The 26,024-nt window shown below is 43.2% G+C and overlaps 1 protein-coding gene across 1 annotated transcript in view; it reads right to left on the reverse strand.

Annotated features, from left to right (window-relative positions):
• Gad2 (glutamate decarboxylase 2) overlaps positions 1–25,111 on the reverse strand; it is a 60,439-nt gene extending 35,328 nt beyond the window's left edge. Inside the window, exons 1-7 of the mRNA XM_052156986.1 lie at positions 25,036–25,111; positions 24,280–24,339; positions 23,938–24,087; positions 22,733–22,966; positions 18,279–18,369; positions 17,703–17,815; positions 12,693–12,808 (exon numbers count right to left, since the gene is read on the reverse strand). Coding sequence (XP_052012946.1) covers positions 12,693–12,808; positions 17,703–17,815; positions 18,279–18,369; positions 22,733–22,966; positions 23,938–24,087; positions 24,280–24,339; positions 25,036–25,111 — 840 coding nt within the window. The remainder of the gene's footprint in view (positions 1–12,692; positions 12,809–17,702; positions 17,816–18,278; positions 18,370–22,732; positions 22,967–23,937; positions 24,088–24,279; positions 24,340–25,035) is intronic.
• Positions 25,112–26,024: the final 913 nt, after the last annotated feature.

The raw sequence follows: 26,024 nt of genomic DNA on the forward strand, positions 1-26,024 counted from the left end.
TGGGTGCCACAAAGGCCAGAAGAGGGCATTGGATCCACAGTGATTAGAGATACAGAAAATAGTGTGCTCCCATGCAGATGTTGTGAATCAAACCAAAGTTCTCCAGAAGAGCAGCTAATGCTCTTCTCAGCTATGTCTCTAGCCTTCCTATTTATTATGTTTTAAAATAAATATATACTATTTTATTAATTCTTTAAAAATTTCATATATGCATACAATATATTTTTATATTTGCCTCTATCCTCTCCCTGACTTCATCTCTTCTTTTTCTTTTCCCTTCTTCTCCTCTTCCTCCTCCTCTTCCTCCTCTTCCTCCTCTTCCTCCTTTTCCTCCTCCTCCTTCTCCTTCTGTATAAGTCACTGAATTCAGTTTGTGCTACCCACATACTCATAGGAACGAAGCCATTCCTGCCAGTGGACCATCCCCTTAAAGAACAGTTGCCCTTGCTTCCACGTAGCCATCATTTTCAATAGGTCCTTACCTAGGGATGGAGTCTCTGAGCCCTTCCACAGTCTATTACAGAATGTGGATTGGCCTTATCTTGTATGGGTTCCGTGCAGGCAACTATAGCTTCTGTGAGTTTGTGAGTGCAGTTGTCATGTACAGAAGACACTTCCATCTGGTCCTCCCTGATCTCTGGTTCTTACATTCTTTCCATCCTCACCCACTTCCATGTTAGGCTCCAAGGCTTGTGGGAGGGATAGGATATAGATGCACTGTGTGTGGACAAACCCTCCACAGGGTACTTTGACTAGTTCTGAGTTTTGTGTTAACCACTGTTTCCTGAACATAGAAAGTTCTCTGATGGGATCTGAGAGCGACAGTACTCAATGGGTGTAGAGGCAGGGGTTTGGAGGGGAGTATGCTGCTGTGTCAACTTAGGAAAAAAATAAATAGTAGTGGGTTTAGCTTTGGGGCCAGTGAGCTCCCCAGTCATGGGTTCTTGGTCAGTGGCCAGGCATGTATTTCCTGCTGTAGAGCATGCTTTAAATCCAACTAGAAACCAGCCGTTTACCTCCGTAACATTCATGCCACTATTGCACTCACAGATATATCTTCCCAGATTGGTTGTTATTATAGTTTGAAGTGGTCACAGCTGTTAATCACTCATGGTTTTTAAAATGTTGTGGTGTAGCACTTAACTGTGTACCTTAAGTAGCATGTTAACCACCTCTGTAAAATAACCATTTCTGTGTTCTTAACTATTTTCAGATGTGGTACAATTATCACCCTCTGCTTCCCAGAACTCTTTTATAGTATAAATCCAAAATTCTTCAGTAAATAGTAACTCACTACTGACAACGTCTGCCTGGTCTCTGTTTCTATCAACTGGACTATTTTAGGCACAGCACTCGATGTACTTTATGTGCTCTTCCTGCCGTGGACAGTCGTCTGCTTCTGCCTTTGGCTACTGTGGATAGTTCTGCTAGAAGCACACGTGCACAGATCCTTCTTTAAGATGCTGTTTTCAGTTGCTAAAGGCAGAATTACTGGACTGTATGGTTAATATAATTTTAAACTTCTGAGACACTGCCATACTGCATTCTACTGCTACTGTGCTAATTTTACACACCTATCAACAGCACACAAAGGTTGTCCTTTCTCCACACCCTCACAATGTTTATGATTTCTGCTGTTGTTTTTTTTTTTTTTTCAGACAGGATCTTCCTGTGTTGCCCAGGCTATACTCAATTCTTTGGTTTCAAGTGATTCTATTGCCTTAACCTCCTGAAGTTTGGCATGTGTTTTTCAAGCTCTTGAGAACAGTCTTCTAGTAGACATGATGGTAACTCTCTGTGCTTTTGATGTGCTTCTTGGCCCTCTCTACAGTTTCTTCCATGAAATGTTTATTCAAGTACTTTGGTCATTTTTGAGTGGGGTTGCTTTAGTTATTGTTGTTATTTTTGTTGAATTTACTTGAGTTTCTTGAAGAACTATAAAAACAGATTGAGAATATGAGTGTGGATGTGAGGTCCCAGCACAAAGTAACTGAACCAATCTCTTTCTCTCCCGTGTGTGTGTGTGTGTGTGTGTGTGTGTGTGTGTGTGCGCGCGCGCGCACACACACACACACACACACGCACGCACACGCGTGTGCATGCCAACACAAAGGTTGCCTGCTTGACTTCTTTCTTTCTTTCTTTCTTTCTTTCTTTCTTTCTTTCTTTCTTTCTTTCTTTCTTTCTTTCTTTCTTTCTTTCTTTCTTTCTTTCCTTCCTTCCTTCCTACCTTCCTTCCTTCCTTCCTACCTTCCTTCCTTCCTTCCTTGTTTTCTTCTGATTTTTTTTATCAGCATACAAACTAATGAGTTTCACTGTGACATTCTCCTGCGTATTTTGTTTTCCTTGATCCATCTCTTCTCGTCTTCTCTCCTGTCTTCTGTTCCACTCTGATTCTTTCCCTTTCTTTTCCGGTGCTCTTCTTCTGCTTTCACATCACATGTATTCTATTACCCCCCAACACACACACACACACACACACACACACACACAAACACACACATACACACACACACAAACACACATACCATACACATACACACACAAACACACATACACACACATACACACACAAACACACACACAACACATACACACACACAACACACACATACACACACACACACACACACCTTAAAATCTCTTTCTGCTCTTGCTCCCCTGTATAGTTTCAAGAAACTATACTTACTTTCTCACAAATTTAGTGACATTGTATGCATCAAATAGGAAAAAGTTGACCCTAAGTCCAGCATTCTTCCTCTGGAGTTCTAGGAGGTAGAATATATAGGGATCCAGGCAGTTGGGTCACACTGACAGCCCACTGCACACTCTTTGTGCTTTTACTTCTGTCTGAATTCTGGGTCTTGATGGCTCTAATCCTACGACATTTGGAGAGCTGAGAAAGACTAACTTAAGGCCAGCTGTGCTGCATTTGCCCATCAGCCTCTTACTATTAACTACAGATCATTAAGCTGTCCAAAAGGAGAGCAGCTCCCTCAATTTACATCTCCAAAGGGCTGCTGAGTAGAATTTTAAATTATGCTTCTAAAGGGGCACGCTCTCCTCAAATGCCCTGTTTCCATTCATCTGAAATTTTAAGCATGCAGTACATGAACTAGTAACATGTATATTTTTTAGGGAAACTGTCCAATAAAGTAGAAAATCACATTTGTAACAGCAACAAATAACATCAACCAATAAAGGGGACACACCGAAGGGCTAAGTTCTAAAACCTTAGCGTAGCTAGGAGTAACCGGAAAGGACCATTAGCTTTGCTTTACAACTCCAGAATGACTAAGTCACTAAGCTACCTGGGAGCTAAGAGAAAGAGCTCAGTGAGGCCTGGGATTTTAAAGATGTATGACATCTGTCCCCTCTCTACCTTTTCGTTCACAAACCAATGTTCTTTGTATCTGGCAGACACTAGGAAACCCAGAGTAAAAGTTCAGAGGAAAGCAGTGTTCAGTCCTTTATTGCCAGGAGGGCTCAGAACAGAGAGACCAGCTGTCTTTGCTGAAAAAGCACTAATACCTCAAATTGTGCCTCTCAGTAAATGTGCTCTGAAGCCTTGATCTGCAGACTGGCAAATTGCAGCTAAGTAAGAGATCTGCTGCACCTGCCCATGAGAGGCACATTCTTGGTCTGGTCTTTAATGAGAAAGAACAGGGGTTTGTAATTGAGGACTAATTACAAAGGATAATTGATTGCTGTAAAAATGCCACCGATTTAAGGAAATCCACATGCCTCAATAGAGAGTTTAAATATGGGACAAAGTCAATATAAGGCATGAGAAAAGAAAATTAGGCACTGGGCAGTATTTATATTTTCAGGGAAAGGAACAGAGGCATATAGCTAAGTAGTACCCACAAATAGTAAGGCATCATGGGGAGGAAGGAAATTGAGGGCCACAAAGACATTTAATAAGAAAGAAAGAAAGAAAAAAGAAAGAAAGAAGGAAGGAAGGAAAGAGCAAAGATCAGTCTCTATGTATGAGACAACATAAGGGAATCGCTTTTAATGTTTGCATCTCAAAATGAAACCACTTGCATATAATCCAGAGGAGAATGGCATCTAAAAGACAAGCTTCTTCCTGAATGCTGAGGATTCTGGGGGGAAAGTTGTCCAGGGAGAACTTAGAGGTTGCTTGTCAGCAGCACAGTGACAGGTGGTCATCATGTAGGAATAGCTATCCCAACATGGGGATGGAAAGGATATATTATTCTGGGTGGCTTCAGAAGACAAAATTATGAACAAATTTGGACACTTCAAGAACTAAAATTTGTGTCTCAATAATGAAGATTAGTACAATACTTTCTTGCTTGTCAGTGAGTGGACACTCCTCTCTCCTGATTTAGAAAACGCTAAGTTTAGCAGAGGTCAGTATTTATTTAGGACTAAGTCATATTTCTATTCACAAGTAACAGATATTGAACCCATTTGATTTTTTATTTCAGACTAAACCAAAATTTCAAACTAAACCAAAATCTCATATAGAAATGTTGAAAACTGCTAGAGGAAAATGCTTCAGGACAAAGTTACAGGCAACAGTTTCTGAGACAGTAACACAGATAACAGGCCCCAGAAGTGACAAGTAGGATTTCGTGAAATTAGAAGCTTCTGCAGAGCAGAAGAAACTGCCAGCAGAATGAACTGACAGCCAATAGGATGGAAGAAAAGCTTTATCAGCATTACTTCAGATTAGAGGTTAATATCTAGAGTATAAAATGAACCACAAAAATTAAACACCTCAAACTGTCAACTGCCGAGTAAAACATGGGCCAATAATCAAACAGACAGTAATCAAAGAAAGGCTGATAGCAAATAAGTTAAAATGTTCACAACATCTCTAGCAATTACAGAAATGAAATTCAAACTACTTTGGGCTTCTGACTTGCCCCAGTAAGAATGACGACACTCACGAGAACAAATGTTACACTGCATAGCCCTTACAAGGAGGTCTGGGCAAAGAGGAAGCACTGTACAGTGCTGGTAGCAGTGTAAATTAGCATCCCCACCGTGATAATCAATGTAAAGACTTCTCACAAAACTGAATGGAGCTGTCACACGCCCCAGCTGTAACACTCCTAGGCAGATACCTAAAGGACACTACAGAGACACACACACATCCGTGTTCAGTACAGCTCTTAATGCAATGGCCGGGAAGCAGAGTCATGGAAGATGTCTGTCACATAACGGAGGACAGTGAAAATGTGGCAATATATGTACCATGGATTTGTATTAAGGTAAAATGAAGTTATGAAAGTTCCAAGAAAATGGATGGAACTATTTAGTGTGGTTAGCAGGAAAAAACTTTCTCATGTGCAGATCCTAGCATGTAACTGTCAAACACATGTGTGCAAGTGAGAGTGAATAAGGAACCTAGGCAGGAAAAAGAGGTTTTAAAGGAGGTCATAGCACAAGTGGAAGGGAATATGTGAGACAAAGAATGCCACAGAGACAGTGGGAGCAGGAAGGCTGTGTGTGTAAGTACACACATGCACACACACAGACACATGCTCACACGCACACACAGATACACACATGCACACACTCTCACACAGACACACAATGCACACACATACACAGAGACATACACATGCACACAGACACAGAGATACACACATGCACAATACACAGACACACACACATGTACACATTCACACACAAAATATATAGGCATACATAGAGACACACACACATAAGACACAGCCTCACACATATACAGAGAAACACATGTATACACTCTCACACACACAGCACACACACACACAGAGACATACACATACACACTCTCACACACACATGCACACATATACACATACAGAGATATACATATGCATAGAGACATACACACGCACATACATACACACAGAGACACGTACATGTACACACAAAGGCACACAGACACACACACAGACACACAGCCACACACAGCCACACACAGCCACACACACACCCACACCCACCCACCCACCCACACACACACACACACACACACACACACACGGTCAATACTGAGTGTTTTCTTCAACCAACCTCCACTTTATGTTTGAGATAGGGTTTCTCTCAGAACCTAGAGCTCACTGACTGGCTAGCTGGCTACTCTGATTGGTTAGTCGGCTGCTCTGGCCAATAAACCCTAACATTTTTACTCTACTTTTCCAGCACTGGGATGATGAATGCACACAGGCATGCATGGCTTTAATACTGGCTCTGGGGGATTAAACTCAGCTCCTCACATTGTCATAGGGAACAGTACTGTGCCATCTCCCTAGCCTGTGCTTCTTCACTTCCTGTAGGGACAGCAAGCTTCACCCTCTTTGGTGACGGGAGAACAAGGATAAGGACAAGCCACTCTGAGACCAACCAGTTCCCAGAGTTTGGTGTCCTCCATGTGAACTTAGGAGAGACGTTTTAAGAACCACAGTGATTCCTCCAAACCATGGTTAGTCATGTGCAGATAGTTAATCATTTCTTAGTGGGTCACGGCCTTTATTTGTCTCAGAGGAATCAAAGATACTTTAAACAGCCCCCAGTACCATCCAGTCATCTCTTCTACCTCCCGCACCCCTCCTATTCTCTAGTTTGGCGGTTCGTCTCTTCTGGTCATCATTGCTCATGGCCTTTGCTTACTGTCTTATCTCCCAGGACTTCAGTATTCACTGTTCACTGTCTTTCTGATAATTAGATGTATCCATCCGTCATTCTGTTTAGGTCTCTATGCTAGTTTCACATTGAGTCCTTCGGTACCTACTCAATAAAACAGCCAACAGGAATATGAAATTATACCGAGTGCTAACTAGTTCACTGTCTGTTTCCTAATGGGACAAAGGAACTGTAGGAGGACAGACTTTACTTATGGTTGATAACTGTTCGTTGACAATCTTGGCCATATGCTCAGAGAATAAGTCTAGGGAAATGTCCACTATTTACTGTTTAAGATATCTAGTCACAAATACTAGTGTTCAGGGGTGAGTTTGGTGGCTAGCCAGATCACAGAGGACTAAATGGACACAGTCCATTCCAAAAGCAAATCCAGAGGTTTTTTTTCTGCTTATCTACTGCAGAAGGCTTGGGATGGGGTTCTTCCCAAGCATAAGTGAGACAGCCACCAGCGCTTCTACCTTCACCATCTGCTTGGTGAAAGAGCTGCAACCCATAGACTTCAAACAAGAAAGAGAAACAATGCAGTGGTGTGGGACTCTCAGCTCCCAACCCTTCAGACTTTCTATCAAATGCCCCACCTTCTAGCTTTGAGAACTACCAGTTGTCTTTGGTCTTGTCACTTATTAACTGATGCATCTCTCAGATCTTAATACAAGATGGATTTCCAACAATTCCATCTAGAAGTCAAATCTTAGAAGGAACTAGAATCTGCCTCTGACTATTCTCGGGCTTTAGGGGTTCCATATTCCTCAATGACTCATAGTGCCAACAGAATTCCCCTTGCCCTCCTGTATGTGTCTCTGACACACCCATTGTTCTACCCACACTGAAGTGTAATAGATCTGCTTCTAGGCAGGGCTGATGTAGATATCATATATGACATACTTATAGACCACCTAGCTCTCAGTAGGTTCTTACAAATCATAGTCCTCCTTATTCTCACACCCAACGTGATGACAGCCTCAGGTCTCTCTAGTTACCTCAAGTGGAATTTTGCTGGATGTCATTTCTGGAGTACCACTAAAGGTCATGTAGTTGGGCTCTACCCATCCCATGTATTTATTAGCCTTCTTCATGCTTCTGACAACTATGGAGCTAGTTGTTCTTACAGAGGAATAGGAAATGAGGTAACTTACCTAAATTAATGCCTATGAGGAGGCCAAGCAGACCCTGTCACCATTTTGAGATAATTTTAAAACTCGTGGACTTTATACTAACCTGAAGACAAATATGCCTATCCAGGCACTTCTAACCTGGCCTTCCATCCAACATGGGATGCGACCTCATTGGCTTTAAGACAGATGATTTCCCTCTAGACTCTTCCCAGGACAACACATGCTGCCTAAATTCAGATATTGGGTTAGTGCTACTATCTTCCTCGAGTAAGCAACACAGGAGGGAAGGGGAGGGAAAATGAGGAGTGAGAAGAGAAGGTAGGAAGGGGAGGGAGGGGTAAAGAAGGGTGAGCAAAAGTAAGAAAGAAGAAATACAGAATCTCATAGCTCAGGGATGGTGCCACAGTGCCTTAGTCCCTTATAAGTCATGGCTATAGAAATAGCTCTAGGAGAATGGGATGTGGTTATAGTCATTCATACCTAGGCAAGGCTGTTAAGTTCTTTGTGAGGGAGGAGTAAGTGTGAAGAGAAAGTAACATGAGAATGGATGGAGAAAGAGGTCTTCTGCCAGGCTGAATTTGTGCCCAATACATGCCTTTGAATTTTATGAGAGTGGCCCTTTTCCATGCTGTGTGGAACGTTTTTTGTTTTTTGTTTTTTTTTTAAATGAGCTTTTGTGGTTGTTACTTAAGGAGAATTACTTTGGAAATTGACTCCCTCCAGGATCTCTCATCTAAAAACTGTGAACCGTTTTCTAACTTACATGGGAAGATAATGTGATGTCACCCAGGGCTGGTAGTCCTGGGTTCTATAAGAAATTAAGCAGAGCGGTTACCTCCCAACTTCTCATGAGAAGCTGAGGGGATGTCTGAGGACTCCGTCTAGAAGACATGGATACCTGCAGGAGTTGATCTGTGAAAAGCGGAGTGAATTTGTCCTGGTGATTTACCTAAAGATCCTTCTCTCTTACTATTATAAAGGATGTTTTTCCTCAATGACATTGTGCTGTTTCATGGAAGCTACTTCTGGAAGTGCTTGTGGCACATGAAGACAAGAGAGAGAAGTGCAACACTTCCCAAGGTGTGGGGTTTTGAGGGTTCAGAGTGACAAGTGAGATTTGACCTAGGATTTTAGATCTCTCTATATCAGCTTTTTTCTAGAAGTCATCAGATTACTTTTTGTTAAGCTCTTCTTTGATGAGTGACCTGGGGGAGGTGATGATTCAGCAGAGATGAACGTGGAATAAACAGGCTGTATATGGCCCTTCTGGTTGTGACCTTGTGATGCTGTAGACTGCAGGGACGTCATCCTGGAGCCCTTTGCTTGTGGCCTCAGTACTACCTCTGTTGCAGCTCAGTGACTCATTCACTTCTAATACTGTTTAATTTAGTCCTAGCCAAGGTCTGCAAGAGAGCAGTGCATTTGAACACAGAAGGAAATGTAGTAGCTTGTCCCACTTATCAGCTAGATAAAGTTCTAGTCTGCACTGGTCTCTAGGTGAAGCTTCAGTCTGCACTGGTCTCTAGGTGAAGCTTCAGTCTGCACTGGTCTTTGAAAAAGAGGATGGAATACTTTGTGGGGAGATGTCATGTAGGTAACAAAGGGTGACATTCCTCCACCTACACACACACACACACACACACACACACACACACACACACACACACACACGCACACGCACACGCACGCACATGCACACGCACACGCACACGCACACACAGATATGAACATACAATATGTGACCCCCCCCACACACACACACACATGAACATACAATATGTGACGTTTCCTGTTGGATGTGATTGGCTACAGAGTTGCTAAACATTATTTTCATCTCCATGGTTATGCTGGATAGTTTTATGACAACTTGACAGAAGCTGGAGTCACTGGAGTGGAGGGAGACTCAATTGAGAAAATACCTCCATAAGACTGGGCTGTTGGCAAACCTGTAGGACATTTTCTTAACTAGTGATTGACTGGGAAGGGCTCAGCCCATTATTGGTGGTATCACTCTGGGCTGGTAGTCCTGGGTTCTATAAGAAATCAGCCAGAGCAAGCCATGAGGAGCAAGCCAGTAAGCAGCACTCCTCCATGGCCTCTGCATCATCTCTTGCTTCCAGGTTCCTGTCCTGTTTGAGTTCCTGTTGTGACTTTCTTCAGTGAGGAATAGTGATGTGGAAGTGAAAGCCAAATAAATCCTTCCCTCTCCAACTTGCCTTTGGTTATAGAGTTTTATCACAGAGATAGGAACCCTAACTAGGAAAATGGCTCTAACTAAATATGTCTCATGACAAATTTAGCACCCAGAAGAAAATAGCAGTAACGACTTGGTTTGGTACATTAGGAAATTATTAGCCTTACAATAATCAGGCAAGGAAAATTTCACTTAAGACGAGACACTACAAGTAAATGTGGACCTTCCAGCTACAGAATGGCATTCCGTCTCCCAACCCAGTAGTTGAAAGAGCGGGACTGGATGGTTGAGGAACAGGGGCTGTAGATCTGGTTCTGCCACATTGGCTGTGTTCCAGAACAAAGCACCGCTCTCTTCTGGAGCTTGGTTCTTCCTCTCTTAAGCAAGCTTGTTGTTTTACAAAGTTACCTGCACACACATATGTAGAGCTTTCTGTGTGCCTGGCAGCAGGCAAGTGGTTTCTGGGGCTCTCATCCAAGTCCTGTAAATACTGGGCTGGGAAAACATCTCAAAAGGCAAGGCGTTGCAGCCACCTGCCCTCCTCACAGTTTCCTGCTCTAGCACAGAGGCTCCTTTTCCTTCCTTGTTGGAAAAAAAAATACCCCACTCCAAGGACTGGCCATGCTTAGACTGGAGAAAAGAGTGACTTAGGAAAGACTTGATAATTTTCTGTCTTTGGATTTTTTTTTTTTTTGGAGCTATTTCAGGAGCAGGTGCAAACAAAATGATTGTAAAGTTTGACAAGACATAGCAAATTTGTTCCCTTGCCTGGAAGCCAAGAGAAGCTACAAGAAATGATGAATCAGACCCAGAGGAACTGGAAATGGGAATGAAGTGCATTCTTTACCTGTGGGTTTAAGAGCCAGACTCACTTGTAAATACCTGTCTGTATCTAAAATGATCTGGGTGAATGCTACAAGGAGAAGCTGGGGCATTTTTCCCCTAAATGTCCCTCTAGCCTGGCTTAGGAGACAGAGTGGCTTATTCCAGGCACAGGGAGGGAGTAATAATCTAATATCAACTTCTAATTAAGAGAAAGCTTACCACAGAATGTTGATGGTGGAAAGTACAAAACATTAAGTTTACAACACCCACACAACTCATTGAACATGAAGAAGTTGAGCTGGTGTCTACATACAACCTTCACCCCTGCGTTCCAGTATCTTTGCCAAGAAAGATGCTACTAAAAGAGAAAACTAAAAACCAACGTATCCATAAACACTTTGATCTACAATGGTTTCCTGACTATACGTTATGCTAGGGCAATGGTGGCACAGAGCTCGTGGGAGTAACCAACTAGTGTTAATTTGACTTAAAGCCCATTCCACAATATGGAATCCATACCCATCACTGTTTGGGTCCCCAAGGTTCTGAGACTAGATAGCCTAGAGACCTAGGGTAAAACCAAAAAGATGTAGCAATAAAATGGCTCCTAATACACATGCCACCATACTCATGGACCAGTGCCTTGCCCAGTCATCAGTGCAGAAGCTTCTTCCTGCAGCAGATGGGAACAAATGTCACAGCCAGACACCATGCAGAGAGTCAGAGACCTTGGAACACTCAGCCCTAAATAGAATGTCTCCGTCAAATCCCTCCCTGCAAGGCTCAGGGAACTCCGAGGAAGATGAGAGTTAGAAAGGATGGAAAACACCAAGAAAATAAGGCCCTCTAACTCAGCATGAGCAAAGGCCATTTGAATTCAGAGGGACTGAGGCAGCATGCGTAGGCCCTGCAGGGGTCTGCACCAGTTCTTCTGTGTATATTTGCCCATGCCATATGTTTATGAAAATCAAATAGGTTTATTCTCATTACTTATTGAAGTACTTTTGGACTGTCAAAGAATAATCAGATATATCATTCATTAAAAAAGAATCCACGTGTCAAAATGAAGCGAGACATCCTGTAGTGCGGAACACTAACACGTGCACTGGATGTGGGGACAGAGCAGAAGCAGAGAGGAGAAAGCTTGCCGGTTTCCTGCCTCATCATGACTGACTTCTCTGCTCCACTTGCCTTCTTACGACAATGGACTGAATTGTCTGAAACCAGGAGGGAGATGAAATCTTTCCGTAGACTGTTTCGTGCTAAAGTATAACTAATACATAACTAAATCAAGTCAGGCAGCTTCGAGTTAAATGACTAAAGGTACCACAAGAGCTGAATCTATTTAATCCCTAAAACTGCAGCTTTAACCAGAAAGAGTGCAACAGGGCCTTGTAGAGTCTGGATTATACAAAGCGCTGCGTCAGTAGTTTGGAAGAACTGAACGTCATACTGCCTTGTCATTGCTCCTATCCCTCATCACACAACATTACAAACACGTGAAGAATGGAATCGGGAATCAAATATATTCTGCTTTGGTGTTGGAGAGACAACTCAGTGGTATTGCTCTTGCAGAGAACTAGAGTTCAGCTTCCATCTGTGTTAGGTAACACCAGTTCCAGGGCAGTCTTTGGTCTCCATAAGTACCAGCATTCATGTGCACATACCCAAAGACAGATATACATATAATTAAAAACAATTAGTTAAAGTAGAGTTTCCCCTGCATTTCAGAGATAAGGAGGATATCCCAATGATATCCAATGAGCTCAGCTCAACTCAACTTTCCCCTCATTCTCTCAAGATGGAAAGAACACATCCAGACAAAAGGCATTTCCGGGTCTTATGCATTCAACTTGATACGATCTTATGCTCAAAAGAACATAAACACATACATGCTCCGATGTGAACGCGATGAGCCTGGGCACAGCCGCCATCCCCTTCTCCTTGACTTCTGGAAACATCTTATAGCGGGCAATGAGCATGGCGTACATGTTGGAGATGGCGCCACCTAGAGGGCACAGAAGCAGTTACTGTTTTCCATTCTCTATCAACACTTCTCATGCAAGCGGCATTCTTGATTTCCACTGACCTAGAATAGTTTCTTAAACTGTAGGTCACAGCCCAATATGAGATTATGTAACTTAATTTGGTGGGGAGAAGAGTCTGAGAAGTTGCAAATAGTAAAAAGTTTCTGAATATACCAGGACCAAAAATTATTTCATAATCAGCCATATAATGAGTCTGGGATGTTTCTGACAGTGTTCAATAGCTCATGTCACGTCACACGCTGTCACTGCAACCTTGGTTCTAAACACACATTATGCTCACTTTGCCTTCTGCCTCGTGGCATGCAATGCCAATGCTGCCTAAAAAGGCAGTTGCAAGATTATTGTATGTTATGAGTAGAAATATATTTTTTACTGTACATACAAAATTTTCTGCTGTTACATAAATTTAATGGCTTAATTATAGAAAATAAAGTTTAATATTTCTCCATTATTTGACTTAGCTGGTACATAGCAATGTATTTGGATGGTATTATGTTAGAATGTCCGGTTTTAACATTGCTGTTTGAGTTGCTGATATGAGTTCCTAAATAACTGATGAATTGGCTTGGGACTCAGGCAAAATTTTCAAAGATTCGTAAAATGGCCCTAAATATACTTCTGCCATTTGATATTGAATATGGATGTAATGTGGCATTATAATGCACTGACTATTATAAAATCAAAATAAGAAGTAACCCTAAAAGTGGTGACACCTTTATATTGGGCAATATCAACTAACCATCTAAGGCTTGATTATTTTTGTAAACTAAACACATATATCTCATTATTTCGCAAATTTGCTTCTGTCTTTAGTAAGTTCAAAGGTGTCACATATAAAGAATTTAAAATAAGGTTTAAGGCTTATTATCGGTGAATGTTTTATATGTATGGATATTTGATATGTCTAGAAACCCAGGTAGATTACAAACTTCCGGTGTAGAAAAGAGTCGTGAGTGGGAGAATGGTCAAAGCACTGACCTAACTTCCAGGGAAAACCTTACAGCTCCTGTAAGGTCTATTCTCAGATTCAAAGATATAGCTAAAAGGGATCAGGAAAGCACACTGGGACCCAACTATAGTAAGAAAAGCACTTTAACTGTTGAGCGTGGTGGTGCATGCACTCAAGGCCAGCCTGGTCTACATAGTGAGTGCCAGAACAGCCAGGACCACAAAGAGACCCTTGAGAGACAGAGAGACAGAGAAACAGAGAGGGAGCAAGGGGAGGGAAGAGAGAGACTTCAGGGGGAATTTTCATTTATTCCAACCTTTTTGGGAGCTCTTTTAAAAAGTCTTATCAAATATCACAGGCTGGCTTTGAACTCACAATTCTTCTCTCTTGGCCTTGCAAATACTGGGATTCATGTATATACCACTATACCCACCTTGAAGGGACTTTTGAAAAGAGATTTTTTTCTTTCTTTTCTCTCTATTTTATAAGTATAGCCAGTCAATGTTAGGCCTGTGAAATCCTTATACTATGATAGTGGCAAAAAGTTATTTCATTTTCAGCAATGTCTTGTCCTTGGATTGAGACAAATAAGCTACCCTGTATTCTGTAGCCTGCCAACGGTTCCTATAGAATGTGGGATAAACAGCCACACTCATCTCCTCATCCTCTGTGGATTCCTCTTAAAAAGGTCTTTTCTCTCAGAGATACTCCTGAGATACAACTCGATTCATTAATGAAACACTGCTGCTGATTTCAGCTACATGTAGAATTACATTTCTTGTATCTTTTCAAGACTGTCAGGATTTTACATGATCAAGTCTGACTCTGCTCTGTTAGGAGAGTCTCACTTTATAAGCAGTGAAACTTCTTGCAGGACTGTTCAGAACCTTAGAACTTTTGCTCTCCATGAAATATGAAGGCACGGAATAAGCTGGGCTTACAGGACGTGGAACCAGCAGGAAGACAGAACTGAAAGTGTTTTCTCTCTGCTCCACTCCAAGAACAAAACTCTTAGGACGGATGGTTTGATCGGCCTTTTCTTCTAGTTGAGGATCAGGCAGGCTCTGCCAAGTTGAAGGTCCCATGCAGAGTTATGACCTTTGCCTTACGAGCCCTGGGTTCTGATATAGGCAGGGTGCTTGGTACAAAGCTGTCGTCCAGCCCTTGGCATCTATCTGTACAGTCAGAATGCAGGTGGTTGCTACCTGGTTAGGCCCTAGAGATTCAGGATAGTAGAAAACAGGTCGAGTATGCGTGGATCAGATGCCCAGGTGAGAGACAGACTATGTGATGCTGGACTCAAAGGAAAGCTTTTGAGCAAATTTTGCTCTAGCTTATGATTTCTCAGTCTTAGCACTCACTGATATTTTGAGCTACAGAATTCTTTAAAGAGGATCATCTTAAGTAATGTTGGGTAGTTAGCTTCATTCATGGATTCCAGTTGCAAACAGCATTTTCTCTCAAGCTGTGACAACCCCAAATATCCAGACATTCCAGTTGTTCTTTTGGGAGGGCTATACTGCTGCTCTTGGTACATTTCTCAGTCTGGTGGGGGGTACAGTGGTGGGTATTAGGGGGGATGGGAGTTAGAAAAGAAAGGGGAACATAAAGAAAGCACTCTTTATGTGTAATTATTCAAGAACCTTTCAATCCTGGTCTCTTGCTCCTCATTTTGCATCTCCATCATCCTCCAGCTAAAAGGCTTTGCAGCTCTGAGGATGATGAAGGGATTCATGCAAAACCACATGAAGATGAGAAGAAATCCCTGAGTCCTACAGCCTCTAATGATTATATTAGGAAAAGATCTGAGACTAAGCCAGGCCTTTTCTCTCTCGGTCCTTATCCTTTATGACCTGCCAAAGATTAGAGTGCTCTTTGCAGATGTAGGTAAATCTCATATACAGAATTCTTCCAGGAGTCATAAGGCAATTTTAGGAAGAACCGCATTCCTGGGTGTTTGTGGTAGGGATGAACAGAACTGAACAACAATCAAAACAAGTTAATCATTGTGTCCAAGTCAAAGACTCAACTCTTAAGATTTATTCCCAGGACCAGAGGAAACCAGAACGTACCTGTGACCCTACTTTCTCTGTTCCTGTCTCTTGGATCATTTGACTCTTTAGCCCAGGAGCAAAGCTAGCTGTTACCTAGCAAAACTTCTACTAGCAAATAAGGATGCAATATACTCTTCTTGTAGGAAGTTGATCAGAAACAGATCTACATTGTTTTCTGTTGTTGTCTCCTCTGACTTTAGAATATTTATATTACAATATAACACTACATCTATGGCTTTTACAGCCATGGTTAGAACATTTGAGTCTTCAGGCTCAAAGGCAGAAGCTCCATAGCTTCTATCTACTGATTTGCTACCATCCACTCTGTCATACAGAACCTAGCAGAATTAACAATGAGGATTTCTTGGGGTGTGTGTTTTCAGGGAGGTTTCAAGACAAGCTAGATAATTAGGCATGTCTCCTATTTAGACTAGCAAAAATTTCATAGTCAACGAATTCCTACTTCTGTGAGCTATGAAAATTGAGCCATGTTGCTCTCGGTACATCTCAGGGACAACATAATTCTACAATCAACCCTATAAGAGAATGAATAAGATAGAAATGATGTTGACATCATAACCCTCGCAACTGTACCTAGTTCTTCATGAAAGTATGTTCTAAGTATCAATCTCGGACAATAAAGACAAATCCACAAACTTAGCAGGAAAAGAGAATAAGTACTAAATTGTCTAGAAAATGAAAGAATCCATCACGACTAGTGTTCAATGACATTTTTAAGGCTAATTTTCTGTTCCATTTAACTAACACTTTTCCCTTAGCATCTGAAAAAAACATTCTATGTACTTAAATACATAAAGCAACATGGTGAGATGGTTTGATAGACATACACTAGTCTTGTCCTCTGGGCCACTGATGCTTGGGCTTTGATTCATCTTCAGGCCCTCTCAGCTCTTACTGCCTTTGAAGATTTGCTTAAGAAGGATCTGAATCCAGCCTGGCTGTGCCTGGCTGTGCCTGGCTGTGCCTGGCTGTGCCTGGCTGTGCCTGGCTGTGCCTGGCTGTGCCTGGCTGTGCCTGACAACAGCAGGTATAACTCTTGTCTCTCCTTTACCACCCACCCAGAACAGCTTACTGAAGACTGGCTTCCTTTCACTGATTAGGTACCACTCTGCTCTGACACAAGGCTTCTTTTTCATGGGTCAGTGACTTTGCCATTGCCTTCCTAATTCCCTTTTCATCTAGGAATCAAGTCAAGGTCACAGCATTTTGTTTCAGGTTGATTCTCTGGGCTGGGAGAAGTATAAAAAATGGAGCTTAGCATGCAGTGACCGGTAATCAAAGGCAAAATGGAAAAGATCTAGTGACATGATAAAGAAAAAGAAAATACCTCAAAGAAATCAGCACTCTCTTCTACCTCTAAGGAACCACCTCTCCATGCATTCATTGCCATATTTGAAATTAGTCTAAAGCCACTTTCCTGGTCATTATTCCAGGGACTAGAGGAAAGAGGGAATGGGCTCTCCTGAGGAAATATAGCTTGGTACTCATCGTCACACACCGAGGATTGTGTTAATTGATACTTTCATTTCACTCATTCCAAGAAATGCAGAAAAGGTGAATTTCCTTATTCTTACTCTTTCAACCAGCACTATCCATACATCTTATATGCAGGGTCATGGTAGAAGTATGGGGTGATATCACCTCTGACTATATTCTTCAGAGCACAAATAAGCGTGGGATTAGTAAACTCCAAGCTATGTCCAAGGGACTAAGTCACACTCCTTGTTTTCATAAACACAGTTTAAGTGACCTACTCATAAACACAGAATAGATGTTTATAACACAGCACACAAGAAGAACAAAACAGAAAAAAATGAAATATATATATACCAGGAGAAAAGATTCCATCGCCAGAGCCGCCTGGCCAGCCAATGATTTCTCTCATTTTCTTTAGTGTAACATATTCTAGCAGCACAAAGACAGGGGCGATCTCATAGGTGAACCTGAAATATATAAATGTCCGTATTTTATGTATGTAGCTCAGATTTACTATTGTAATATCACAGATTTTCTCCCCTGTTAAAGCTTATACATTCATTGATGTAAAGATTATAATGTAAATATAAAATTATTTAAAAAAGTTTTTCTGAAATATTGTTAATTTTTCTGTTACCTTAAAGGCAAGATCTTCAAATATTGGGGTAATGTGCAGGGCTAGTTTATCATATTGAATGCAGAATGTTACATGGTAGGACAATCTAAAAGACAACATTAGGCTGTATTTCTCTTTCAAGTAATGTGTTATTTTAAATCAAAATGTTTAAAAATCTCTTTTGCATTTTAAATATTTTCATAGTTTGATAAAATAAAAAACACATCGTTATTTCTTTAATTAAGCCAGAGTGAGAAGAACATATGATGTGAAGGGATTTACACAAAAGTGGTTTTGTGTAATCAGTTACTTACATGTTAGTGTTTGCTGTTGAAGTCAACCAGTCTGCTGCTAATCCAACCATATCCAATCCAGTAGACAACTGATTAAAATATCGGGGATGCCCTGAAGAAAATGGAATTAGGATTGCAAACAGTAAAACTAATTGTCTCCTAAACACATGCTTTTTATATCTAAAGGTTCTGGAAAGACACTTCAGTTATAAGAGATGCATATTCAGAAATCAAACATGCAAATGTGCCTGTGAGCACAAGACACATGATCACAAGCATGTATGTGCACATACACTCAAACAACCCTCCCTCTCAGCAGGGGCTACTTAGGGCTTAGTATTCCTTAAGACACACTCTAATGATCTCTCAAATAGGCCCTATAAAAAGAATATGTACTTTGCAATGTGGAGACTAGGTCATTTCCTACTATACTTCCAATATAATTGCAAACTAAAACATTATGGTATCCCAAATCATTCTTCTCATTTGCATTGATACTGATAACAGTCCTTTTGTTGAACTGTTCTGAGAATCAGTCATACCATGATATCATCCTTCAGGCATGCCAACATCCATAATAATATCAGTGACAAATGACTGATGATTACAAAGACAAGACAAAAACGAAAAAAACTGGACACTCTGCTGAGTGGTTAGTCTTGGATTCAAAGGTGATGAGCATCTAGAGATGGCACAGACAAAGCTAATTCTTGATAGTTCTCTGTCTGAATATTTGATTATAGTCAACAGAGGTCCCTCAGAGTTGAGATTTAGAACAAAGAACAGTCAGCATTACTGCCTTGTTGACAGATACGTGAAAAATGTATTTCCTAGATAGACTGGCCCATTAAAAGGATTAGCTAATCAACTTCTAGATTTCTCTAAAATTCTGTAAATAGATTGACATTTATTTATACCCTCTATACCCTGGAGGCCGTTATTTGAAATGTTATTTGAAATGTCATTGGGAGCCTATTTTCCCATCTTGTCCCATAGAAGCCTACCAATAGATCCATGTTGTGTTTAGCAACAGTGATTTGGGAGGAAACATCATTATGGAAGTGGTATCTGATAAAAGTGGTATCTGTCACTTGCTGGACATCTGTCTGGTGCCTGTGATGCGAGTCTCACATCGCAAGTGTGGGCAAAACAAGATAAAGGACAGCACTGGAAAAGGCACATTGCTTATCTCTGGGACTAGATGATTCTCTTATCAGCCCCAGGCATGCAGCTAGAGAGTTTGACAGTGGGAACAGACAGGCTGTGGGAAGGAGCACATTTGAGAGGGCCTGCTATTTAATTCTAGTTAATTCTTGGCATTACCTCCTTTATGGCCTCAAATCATACCCCGCCCCCTTTTTCTCTTCTGCAGTCCCTTTGACTCTGACCTCATCAGTTTACTCATTCAGAAAAGGTATAAAGTTCCTCAGCTGCTGCAGTCACTGTTGCAAGACGCCACCCCCTTCTCTCTGCCTCATTGACTCCCCATTTCATTGTAGCCTGAAGCTGACATCACAGCCTGCTTCTCTCCCCAGAGGGCCCTCCACTCTTCTGTCCCCAAATCATTTTTTGAGTGAGAAAATCAATCTGGATTTATTTTATAACTTATATGCATTTCTAGATGAACCTACCTATTATCGCACAGGATTTAACTGTAGAAATTCTGGCAGAAAAACATCTGCATAAAACGGAGAGGAATTCTAAGGTGTGTGCCAGAGCTCTGAACAAATACTCCTGGTAACATAAATGCAAGCTTGATGCTTCTGTTACTGGGTTTCCTTCCCTCCTTATAGTTTTTTGCCTTGGTCTCCAATGTTATCTGAGGTTCTCCTGTGCCTTTCCTTCACTGATTATGATGTGAAACTACAGAGCTAGGTAGTTTGACAGGTCAGAACAGCATGGCATTTGGGGTTCTGGCAGAAATATCCCCCTAATTACATTTGTTCTGCTCCTGTGGCCCCTGTGCACAGCCTACACGGGTTTCTCACTGCACCTATCCAGGGCTGCATGAGAAACAGCTCCAGCAGAGCTGGCATCCTGGGCGGCTCCTGGCCTATGTGATCTGAGCATGATGAGTCTCCTGTACAGATTAGCAAATGAGTCCTAAAGGACGTACAAAATCCAGTACCTGGCAAATGGGACTGGTGCTGGACAGTCAGATGGAGAGAAGCCAAAAGTCCTCTAAAACTGCCTTCTGTGAACTGACAGCCCACAGAAGAATGCTCCTCCTATGTTGGGTTCATTTTCCTTTGTCTAAGGCTTCTCTTAGAGATTGAAGACTACATTAACATTACCTTAGTCCCCCTACCCCCCAGGCCACCACAAATGAAGGAAGCAGTCCCTGCAGACACCATTTTAGAATCCTACCCTTCACGGAAGTTTCTAGTTCTAACACTTCTTTATAAGTGATTTAAATGTGACACAGACACCTCATTTAAAAATCTCCACTGCCCTTCAATCCTTTCTAAGGCTCGAGGCCAGATGGAAATTAGGTTAAGAGGGACCAGGTGACATTTTATAAAATGGTCTTCAAAGGATCATAAGAATACTGGATGGTGACGGGAGGGCAACTGCTTTGACAGACTAGGTATTGTCAGCTGCCAAACAGGACACTAAACTAACAGCCTAAGAAGCCACGAGCTTTCTTTCCAGTTAAAGATGAAGCTGCCTATGGCGATTTTTTTGAAGTGCTATTTAGAGATATATGGGCAGAAAATGAAGCATGGTAGCGATAATATTGAGATATTAATCTTAATCTAACAGATTTTCCCCCTGCACTTTAAACAAGATGCAACCTTTGACTAACAGTTTTACAAAAATCATAGCAAAAAAAAATCTGACAATTTAATGGACCCATTTATTCTCCAAAGGTAAATAGAGCATTGGTATACAGAACTATTACTTCCATGAACTGACAATTCCCATTATCTCAATTCTAAATTGCATTTCAAAGACTAGCTAGCAGCTTTTAAAAACTAAGAGGTTTTTTTTTTAAAAAGTATGTGTTCCTTTTTTATTTGTGAGCAGCAGAAACAAACGGTAGGAGTTTTCCATTAGCGTATTTAAATGTCAAGTGTGGGGGATGGGTCTACTAGAAAAGGATTAAAAGCATTGCTCAAGTTTGTGTGGATGGGTGTGTGGAAAATAAGTGGGAGCAGAGTATCTTTTCATGCCTGGCACGGGTATCCTATTGGCGTTTCAGGAGGACTAACTGACGATATCAAAAAAAAAAAAAAAATCTGTACTCCACGGAAATCAACAAGTTAAACTCATTTCCCCTCATATCTCCTTCCATCTCTACAGTCTTACAAAGTGGATAATAATTACACAATAAATCCATTTTCCGAGGCTTCTATGCAAACCGTCTTCTCTAATCATATAAAGGATGCTCAGGGGAGAAAAGGCTAAACCATTTTCGTAGCAAAATTCTTAAATTGTTTGTTGTTTGTTCTACTAATAAACTACCCACAAAATGACAGCATAAAACATGACATGTACAAGGTAACAAATGCTTACTTAATATTTCACATTCATTTGTTGCCAGTAAATCGTTTTAATTCTACAAATCACTGTAAATCCATAAGCCTTCCCTCCTCCACCTCAGAAAAGGCATTTATATTTATCACTTTACTCTTTTTTCACAATGTATTGAATGTATCGAGATGATTAGAGACAATGTAGGAAAAAAAAGCCGGACACTCAGGACCTGGGTGGAAGAGAAAGCTGTCGAGGTACTCAAATGATGCTGCACCTGGACTACAACATCGTTTTACCCTGTTTTAAAGGATGACGTGAGACTCTAATAGAGTATAACACACATGTTTAAAATGGACTCCTAAACATCTTGGGTATTCTTTTCCACATACTCAATTGCTCTATAGGAGACAAATCCTTGAGTAATACTGGTGGGCTGCTAAGCTAGTCTTCTGTATCGTGGTGTGTGGGGGTGTGAGTGCGCACAAGAGCGTTGTCTCCATACTTCTTTCAAACCAGGAAAAAAAAAAAAAAAAAAAACAACCCTGGAATTCAAATTTAAAATGTAGTCATTTGAGACGATGTTACAACACTCTTCCTCCAGCCTGAAGATTATGTAGACTGGTTAGCTAGGGGGTTCATGTCAAGGAAATTGCCAACTGCGCCCTGGAGTTCAAGCTCTCAGATTGCATCTTTAGTCTTTCTGGCTGCCCCTTTACATTCTGCTTCTTTGTCCATTTTGGGTCGCTTGTACTGGCTCCTGCTGACAAATGGTTGCCTCTACAGCCTCCGATTAATCTCCGTGCCAATCTGACAATTTATACCCCCTATGACAGCTCGGTTATTGTTAGCAAGGTGCCTTTGAATCACTCCAATAATGACTATTTTTAAGCGAATGTATCTTTGCAATTTTGAAAATAACAGGACCCAACATAAGAGTTATAGAAAAAAATTGCAAAAGGAAATTAAAACAAGCTTTATTATTGCTGGTTGCACAATACCTGTTTTAATTGCATATTTTAGAGTTGTCTGGCAATGCGTCAAAATTTCCTCCAGATTTTGCGGTTGGTCTGCCAATTCCCAATTATACTCTTGAAGAAGCTCATTGGGGTAATGGAAATCGATCACTTTAGTTGATCTATCGAAACTTTTCACCACGTACTGAAGCAAAATGTTCATAACATCTTGCAGAAATGCCAGAGTGGGCCTTTCTCCGTCACACGCCGGCAGCAGATCTGAAGAACGGAATGGGAAGGACACTTCACATTTCACTACGCAAAGATTCAGGCAGTTACTGAACGGGCAATTTTGCTTTGAATTGATTTGATTAGCACTGTAATCGCAGTGCTCAGGAGGCTGAAGTAAGGGGGATCTCTGGGAATTGGAGGTTAGATCGGGTTAGCGGGAAGAAGACTCTGTCTGAAACAAAACATCTGGAAACACAAGCAAATAAAATCCTTTTCCGGAATTAAGTTTTTGAATTTTATTTGTAACATATTATGTTGCTTGGTTTATTTGTTTTTTTTTTTCCCCAAAAAGAGTGTCTCAGCTTGTCTGGGTCACAGCGTTTGTCCTAAATTTGACTAAATCATCTTAATGGTTTGTTAATACGTCACTCCTGAAATCTTTGAGAAATGCCTTTGGGCAAACCAGGAAAAGCGGCTCATGCCAAATTATGATCTTTGGCTTTTTTGAAGGACAGATGTTTCCAAAGTTGGTGTGTGTGTGTGTGTGTGTGCGCGCGCGCGCGCTCACGCGCTGTTTGTGAGCCTGGGAGTCATGCATGCGTAGGTAAAATTTAGCTCCTGGGGTTCCTGTAAACAGAATCCTTCCTTATAGAAATCGAGGTTACAAACTACTTTGGATCCTTTCGAACATCGAAAAATCCCTGCAATTCCGAACTACTTTGCAGGACATTTTGGAAATCTGTGTTACCCAGAGGCTGGGGTAGCACCAAGAAGCCTAGCGAGGCGCACATGGCTGTCACTGCCACCTCCAACTCGCGAGGCTGCGCAGTGCAGAGCGCTGTGGCCGATTCGGAGTGGGGAAGGCCAGGGCCGGGTACTCGGCGCCCTCCATTCCACAGACCCCACGTCCTTCCAATTCCGTGGAAGATTCCCAGAGTCCCCACCCCCACCCGCCATCCACTTGGCGGGGTCAGACGTCTGCGGGGTGGAGCGCGGTCCTGGCCAGCCGGCCCCTTTACCTGTTGCGTGCAGAAACGCGTAGTTGACATCCCCTTTGGGGCAGCTGCAGGGTTTTTGGTCGCAGGTGCAGGAGACCTTCTGGGTGGCGGCCCGCGAGGTCACGCTCCCGCTGCTCTCCGCTGGCTTCTCGGAGTCTCCGTAGAGCAGAGCTGGACAAGGACACGGAGCGCGGGACCTGGGTCAGCCGGCGACAGTCTCGGCTCTTCCATCCCCGCCCACCTGCAACCCAGGGACTCGGCCGACCTAGGCTGCAGGAGCCGAGCAGAGCCGGCGACGGTGCTCCTGCCAGCCGCGCGCCCCCGACCTTGCCCGCCCTTCTCCCCAGCCGCGCCCCCACTCACCGCACAGCTTGTTTCCGATGCCGCCCGTGAACTTTTGGGCCACCTGGCACCAGGCTCTCGCTGCAACCGCCAAACAGGGAGAAGCGAATCGGAAAGAGAACAACGGACGGGCGAGTGAGAAATTTCGTTCCAAGTGAACCAGGTCGTTGAGTCCTGAGTCTGGGGACCCGGAGCCCGCCTCGGGAGCAGCCACGAGCTAGGGACTCTGCTTTCAGCAGGTGGGAGAGCCCGAGGGAACCTGACGCCGGGGCCAGCCCTCTCCTTGCCACGTCCCGGAAAGAAAGCAGCCCACACCGCGGCCCTTTGCACTTGTTCGCCAGATCCTCGGGTTTTCAGACCCTCCCTGCCCGCACCCGACTGCCTTTTCTAGACCCGAGGTTGTTTGTTTCTCGCCGCGCTCGCCTTTCAGACCCCAAACTCTACCCCTTTCCCATTTTGTCTTTCCCTGCCCGGGGTCTTGATGTCCTGAGGCAGAGCCCAGATTTTTGATTTCTGACTCCCGCAGATGCTGCAATCTTTCAGGAGCCTGCGTTTAGGGGAAGGGGCCGAGACAACCTTGGTTTTTTTTTCCCAAGGGGACAAAGGACTGAGGAAGGTGTTGGGGTTCTCTCACAGTTACATACTTAACCCAGAGAGCCGGGTGAAGCGCCTGAATAAGTTTCCTGTTGCAGATGTCAAAGCTTTGATCATCTGCGTAGCCCTGCAAACCCTAAACCACCCACAAAGCTCTCCCGCTGCAGGTCCTCATCTTCCTACCTGTGCCCGGGTTCTCAGGATCTCCAGAGCCATCTTCAGATCCGAAGGACCAAAAGCCGGAGCCGGGAGATGCCATGGGTTCTGCTAGACAGGCACCGGTCGCCTCCGAGTGGCTGCGGGCAAGCTGCCTTCGGCTCGACCCTGCACGCGCGCGTGCGTGCGTGAATGTGTGTGGCGGGAGGGGGCACCGCGCGAGGGCTGGAGCGGCCGCGCGACGAGGGTGGGTGTCACACAGGGACAGGAAACGTGCTGTCTGCGTATGCCAGTGCTCGTGCGTGTGTGTATGTTCGAGTCAGGGCACAGGGACGCGCCGCTGTGCTCTGTGCCGAGGTTAAATGGGGGAGTAGCCGTGATCCTCGCAGTCTGGAGACTGGAAAGTGGAAAGGGCCCAAGAGATTTTTTTTAGGGAGAGGGAGCTTGGTGGGGAGATGAGAGAGTGACGGAAGTGAAATGGAGGAGCTGGGTCGTGAGGTGCGAGGCTGTGCGTTCGAGTGCGAGTCAGACGCGGGGGAGGGAGGCGTGCCTGCGCTGCGCTGACCCAGCTACAGGCTCGCCCGGTCCGCTTCGGCCGGGACGCGCTGTCCAGGGTGCTACCGCAGCCCTCAGCGCGCAGGCTTCGGTGACCCCGGGGACCAGAAAGACCTTGGCAAGATTGGAAGGGTGGCGGAGAGCGATTTCTTGTGTGCATCGATTGGCTCATTGTTTGAGGGCTGTCTCTGGCTGCGGCCGAGCAAAAGTGGTTCTCGTGGCCGCCTTCCTCCAAACCCGTGCCGAGGTCGCTGTGACCTCAAGAGCCCAGGCCACCTGGCCTCAACCAGGCAGAGCTCCAGAGCAGGGGAAGGAACCAAGGGTGGAGGAAGGTGGGCCGACCGCTTCCTCGTCGACAGATTTATTTCATCTCCTTAGCAGAACCTAATGTCTGCCTGCTGAGCTGAGCCAGCCTGGGGGATGGGGGGGTCGTATGGTTCCTGTGCAGTCATGCGCTGGGT

This window comes from Apodemus sylvaticus, chromosome 14 (genome assembly GCF_947179515.1).
Source record: "Apodemus sylvaticus chromosome 14, mApoSyl1.1, whole genome shotgun sequence".
Taxonomy (NCBI): domain Eukaryota; kingdom Metazoa; phylum Chordata; class Mammalia; order Rodentia; family Muridae; genus Apodemus; species Apodemus sylvaticus.